Here is a 6,357-nt window from a genome sequence, read left to right as displayed (position 1 = left end):
ACAAAGGTTGTAAAAGTATACTAGACATTTATAGAATAAATCACAACTAGTTTGATGATTCTGTTATTAGTGAAAACGTTAGATTTATATAGCTTTAAATTGAATTTTATAGATGTTATGTATTATCAAGTCAAAACTGGAATTTCTACTCAAAACAAAGGTTGTAAAGGTATGCTGAGTTCGTTTGCGGTTTGACAATAACTGATTAGGGCATATCGTCTGGCGTGTTGATGCTAATGTGTTGATGTTCTCTGTATCCATAGCAGAATGATTTTGCAGTGCATGGTGATCGAACAGGTTTCCTGTTATATTCATCAGCGGTATAGGGACGGGGAAGTCTGAATCCCAAAAATAGTAATTGTACAGATGGTTAACAAAACATGCACATGACGGTATTCGTACCTTGGTTTTTGTGGTGAATGTGAATGGAAAAAAAATGTTTTGATAATTGTTTTCATACACATACCTTGTCCATAATATAGAGGCCTATGGGATATTCATTGACGAGGTAATGTGATCTGCATAACATACCAATACCGATTGACATACCTTTGTATGCCTCCTTTTCTGTATACCTGCAGACACAAAAATGAGCAGTTCAGTCATCTGCACCTAAGCCTTCAACATATTCTAAACTCTTTGCTGATTGATATCCATTGAATTGTGTCCCTTTTCTGTTTTTAGAAAGATTTGCATAGATATGAAGAGATAGATCGTCATAAAACAACATCAATTTAGATCATACAAGGGACATACCTTCCCTTAAATTGAGATCTTTACATTTTTCAGTTAGGTGCCTGCACCTGCTACCCTTTCAAATCCAAATGTTTCAGTTGGGGAGTTAGGTTCCTGCACGAACCCCCACCAACTAAGGAGGTTCCTCGATAAACCCCACCTATGGGGTTCTTGGAAGAACCTTTTGGGTGCCATTTTAAGTGCCAAGAACCCTACGATTCTTCAAATAAGAACCCTTGTTGAACCCCTACTTTTTAGAGTGTATCAAGATAGCACGTTAATGATCAAGTAACCAGTTATGATGTCAAGCAGAATTTTTCATAACTCAATTGACTAATCAAGATAAAATCGCAGAGAAATACTTTATTTATACATTTATTTGTTCTGAATATGTCATCTAAAAATTGGATTAATAACAGCAAATGGTGGCAGGTATACAGGTGATAAATAACCAATAAATAACAAGCACACCGTTATACGATTCCACAAATGGCTTGGCTTCACAACAGTAATTTCACAATCATTTCAATTACAACACAAGGCAGTTTATTAAATCATTAATATGGTAATTTTGTCCTTTCTGAATAGTGATGTGGGAATATTAAACAGAGAAAAGATGAGTGAGAAATCATATTAGATATAGGTCAATAAAAACAGAAATATATGTTTAGTCCTTGTCTGATTTGTGTGTGCGCTGGTGGGTTTTTAGATGAGACGCTTGTGTGAAAGTCTTCTCACACACTTTACACTGGAATGGCCTCTCGCCTGTGTGGGTGACATAATGTCTCTGGAGTTTGGAAGGAGTCTTGAAATCCTTGAAACAAATTGCACACCGATATGTGCTTGACTGAGTAACCTCAATTTGATTTCTTGAGGCACATTTATGGAGCTGAAGATCCCTTTCTGTTTCAAAAGATGTGATGCATTTATCACACTGAAATGACATGTGAATTGGTTCACGCCAGTAATGATCAAGCCTCTCATTTTGGATAACATTATGACTGTCTGCATCTGCTATGACTTGATTGGTTTGAAATTCCATTTGCATAGAATGCATGTGACCCCCCATTTCCTGTTGCAATGAATTATGACCTGTCATCTCATTGTTTAGGGCATGTCTGTGAACAATAAGATGAGTAGCAAGTTCAGATGGGGACAAGAAATTACTGTGACACTCAGTGCACCAATAGTCCTCGCTTTGTCTACTCCCAGATTCCATATTATCATTTGGTAGGCTTATGTCTTGTATTGCCACAAAGCTTGGGTCTCTTGCCTCTGAAGAATGACCTAAACCCTCATCAGTGACTGAGCAGTGATCAGAACTGTCTTTGTAGGACTGTGGCATGTCTCTCAGTTTATTTCCGTGAGCAGAGGCAAGAGTTTCATGGTCAGGGTCCTGAAATGTGCTGTTATCCTGGACATCACTACATGTTTTAATCTCATGTGTTCGTCGTTCATGACTTCTCAAGTGGCAAGGCTGTCTGAAAGTTTTAGTGCATAAACTGCATTTGAATGGTCTTATCCCAGTGTGTATGAGAAAGTGTCTAGATAGTTTTGATGGCGTGTCAAAGCCCTTCTGACAAATCGTGCACAGGTGTGATTTTCTTTTAGCACAGGTCACCTTGTTTGGTATGGACTGTTTAGAAGTGCTGTTAATGTTGTTGTCCTGTTGTGCCTTTGGTTGATTACTACAGGTATCCTCAAAATTGTCCTGGAATGGTCTCCATTCATTCACACCATTTGAATGGAATGTCTCTGCTTTCATAGAACTCGTTACAGGAACTTGAACACAGACTTTAGGGTACTGAAGTTGTTGCGGCCTTCTTACTTTCATTCTATTTCCCTGTCGAGAGGCAGGTCTGAAGGGTCTCCACTTGTGAGTTCCCTCGTGGACTTTCAGGTGTGTGGCCTGTCTGAACGTTTTCCCACATGCCAGGCATTGGAATGGTCTCAAGCCAGTGTGTACAAGGTTATGTCTTTGTAGTTTAGAGGAAGATGGGAAATATTTGAAACATAGCAAACACTGGTGTTTCGTATGGCTTGTACTCCCCACAGAGATGGCGTCAGCGCCTTTCAAAGCCAATTCTGGACCTGTACTCAGGAAGGGGGCATCACTAACTTTTCCTGTTGAAGGCATTGCTTGATTTTTCAATTGCAAGTGGCCACTTTGATTCAGTGTTGTTTCTGGTGGCATTTGGAGAGGGAGCTGAGGCTTGGATAGGGAGGATGTTGAATGCTGAAACCAATGCATTTTCCTATTGCTTTCATTGTGTCCACAAGCAAAAGTACTGCCTTGACCTGACTGTTTCTCTGTAGGGGACTTGAGGTGAACGTTCCCATCAGAATTGTGATTTTCAGGAAGCTTTTCCTGAAATTGGACACCCACTGGAGACTCTCGGTGTTCAGTAATTCGAAGTGATGGAGGTCTAGAACGTGGAGCATTTCTTTGCTTTCCATTTTTGGACCACAGATGAGTGTGGGAGTGGATCCTCAAATGTGTTGGCTGGCGAAATCTCTTCCCACACGTGTGGCACCCAAAGGGTCTTTGACCAGTATGGGTCAACATATGCCTCTGCAGTTTGGATGGAGAAGGGAAACATTTAAGGCATGCAAGACACTGATGGTTCAGTTGCTGATTCTTTGCTTTCTGGCTGATCTTACATTGGCTGCTGGTTTGACCAAATACCGGCGTCTTCAGGTGAGATTTTGCAGTTGATTCAGGTTCCGGCAGAGTGGAAACTGGAAAGTCTTTATCATCTTTCACATTCAGCTTCCAGTGCTCTGGTTTAACAATAATATTGAGTTCAAGAGCTTTCGATTCATTAGACTCTGGAGAAGTCATACCTTTGTCTGAATTTTGGTAAGCATGTTCAGTCTTCGACACAGACACGGCACCCCTTGGATCATCCACCTGACTTGTGTTCTGATATTCATCTTGGTTCTTATGACTGACTTGGTGCCTCTTTAAATGGATCGAAAGGCGGAAGGTTCTGCCGCAGACACGGCACTGAAAGGGTCTTACTTCTTTATGCATCATGTAATGCTGTCTGTGTCTAATTGAACTGCTGAATGTTTTTGAGCAAATGCTACACTCAAATTGACTGGTACCACTAGCATTCGGCTCTACTTTGACAGGAAGCGAAGACTTTTCTAACTTGTCCAGGTGCTGCGAGGCACCAACGCTTATTTCACACTGTAGTTCCATATCTACATTTGTGTTCCTAGCATCTATTTGCTTTTCTTTTTGTTTGGTACACACATTTTGGAGATTTGATTTATTATGCGAGGCATATAGGTGAGTTTTCAGGTGTGACACCTGCCTGAATGTTTTCCCGCAGTCCTCACAGGAAAAAGGCTTCTGGCCAGTGTGAGTAAGAAAATGACGCTTTAGTTTGGATGGAGAACAGAATGTCTTTGAGCAGGTTGGACATTCGTGGTTCACCCTCATTCTACCTCTGAAAGAGCTTTGCTGAGACCCAAGAATGGGGATAGTCTTAGAAAATCCAGTAGGCCTGCGTTCATGTATTTGAGAGTGCATTTTCAAATGGGCCCTTAGTCTGAAGGCCTTCCCACAAATGTTACACTCAAAAGGTTTTGGCTGACTGTGAACTGGTAAGTGCCTCTGAAGCTGGTGAGGGGAACTAAAACACATCAGGCACACTGTACATGTGTAGACATCATCTGTGTGCCATGCACTGTTCTCCATTCCATCAGAGACGATCATGTTATCATGCAGCAAATCTGTGAAGAAATGTCCTCCTGGCTGGGTGTTTTGTTGGCTGCTAAATAAACCATTATCAGCAGGTGAGATAAGTTCAAGTTGCGGTTTGATCTCTGAGGCTGTAGTGTACAGCTCTGGTGGTGTCCTCTCCATGGTCCCATCTCTTTGAAAATATGCTGCAGGCAACAGTGGGGTATCTGTAATTAAATCATGTCCAGATTTCTCAAGAGATGGATCAGGGTTTATAGGTACTGGTATAGTATGTTGCAAACTGTCTGTGGGTGGACTCCAATTGTGGTAATTCGCTGTGTGGGTCTCAGAGTGCTTCTTTAAATGTACAGACTGTCTAAAGGCTTTGCCACAAACCAAACAGGTAAATGGCTTTTGGCCTGTGTGTATGAGATAGTGTCTCTGGAGTTTAGAGGCACTCGGGAAACCTTTACAACAAACGCTGCACTGATGCATGGTCGTCTTCTTCGTTCCTGTGATGTTCGACAAATGCTTGATGATTCTCCTTCATTGAGCAATCTAGGAAAAAAGATCAAATATGATGTGGGTAAATACACGTAGAAAAGGTGTAATGTATAATTAATTGAATCAAAAACAACGGCATTCTTCAACCTAGCATGAGCAACAACACAAAATATATTGCAAATCCATTCATGGCTCTTTTAGCGCGATTTCGTAATAAAATATTTCACCTGATCAATAAAACTCCCTTACAGTAAGTAACATAAAATAGGCCTGTTGAGACGTAGCTAGCTACATATTACGGGATAGCTAGCTAACGTTACATTCATAGCTATATATACATCAAACTCCTATGTAACATAAAATAGGCCTAACTTGCAGTCAACACATATTAGGACTGAGTTAGCTAACTAACGTAACATTCAAGCTAGAATGGCAAAATGAAAAGGATAGCGCTACTAGCTAGCTTAGCTAGCTAACCTTACATAATGTTTAATTTGCCAGTTTCACCAGGATAAATGTTTAAAATAGTCACCATGCACGAGTCCAGTTGATGGTAATTCTCAAGAATAAGAAATACAAGTAAAATTGATGCTAGTGCGGTACAAAAACGACGGAAAAATGTCGATACGTGAAAACAATGTTCAAAATAAACAACAACTGTGTCCGTCTCTCAATAACGCTCGGATGGATTCAGTATTACTTATTTAAGGTTCCCACACTGCTGTTCTGACGTCAACCGTAGTGGCAGTATCTATCTATGAGTTTTATCCTAGGCGCTAGTAAAATAAATACATACATAAATAAACTTTGCGGAATTCCTCCCCCAGTTTGTGGTGTATTGTAGTCAATGAAGTGCACAGCAAATTGTTTATATTAGTTTTGAATACCTAAAAACGTTTTCAAAATTAAAAGTGTTATAGATGATGTGATTATGTATTTCATGTATATGTGCTAATATAGTAGCCCAAATACTTACAGCATAGAAAGTCATTTTTGTATAAAAGGATAACCAAATGTGCAGGAACAGCTTCCAAACTCTTCCGGTATTTTCATTCACAGACCCAGTTACTGGGGACATTCAGACACATCCATCAAATCCATTTGTTTGGACATGGATTCACATTTGAAAACCCAAGAAACACTCTTTGAAGATGTTACTAGTAATATGATTATGGTTGGCTTAGCACGCCAATTGTGACACCAACTCTAATTATACAGCCTCATCTCTGGGCTTAATTTTAGTGCAAGTTCATTCAGACTCATTGAACTAACCTGTACATCAGGACATAATCAGCCATATGCGATAGAGCTGCAATCTAACCTTGTTAATTTACAAAAAAATCCCTGGTTTGTTTAAAACTTGTACTCAATGCAGGCAAGACTAAATACGTGTTGTTCTCTAGTTCACACAAGAATATTTCAGATGA

The 6,357-nt window shown here is 40.0% G+C and overlaps 1 protein-coding gene across 1 annotated transcript; it reads right to left on the bottom strand.

The window, feature by feature from the left end:
- Window positions 1–1,096: 1,096 nt before the first annotated feature.
- LOC135525722 (zinc finger protein 770-like) lies at window positions 1,097–5,592 on the bottom strand. Its single transcript, XM_064953522.1, has 2 exons — window positions 5,463–5,592; window positions 1,097–4,984 (listed from the first exon to the last, which is right to left on the bottom strand). Exon 2 carries the CDS (start codon window positions 4,919–4,921, stop codon window positions 1,403–1,405), a length of 3,519 nt encoding a protein of 1,172 aa, XP_064809594.1. The 5' UTR covers window positions 4,922–4,984; window positions 5,463–5,592; the 3' UTR covers window positions 1,097–1,402.
- Between the last annotated feature and the right edge of the window lie 765 nt (window positions 5,593–6,357).

The sequence above is a fragment of the Oncorhynchus masou genome, chromosome 32 (assembly GCF_036934945.1).
Source record: "Oncorhynchus masou masou isolate Uvic2021 chromosome 32, UVic_Omas_1.1, whole genome shotgun sequence".
In the NCBI taxonomy this organism is placed as follows: domain Eukaryota; kingdom Metazoa; phylum Chordata; class Actinopteri; order Salmoniformes; family Salmonidae; genus Oncorhynchus; species Oncorhynchus masou.
Note: the sequence above shows the minus strand (reverse complement) of the source record. Positions and strands in the feature narration are given on the sequence as shown.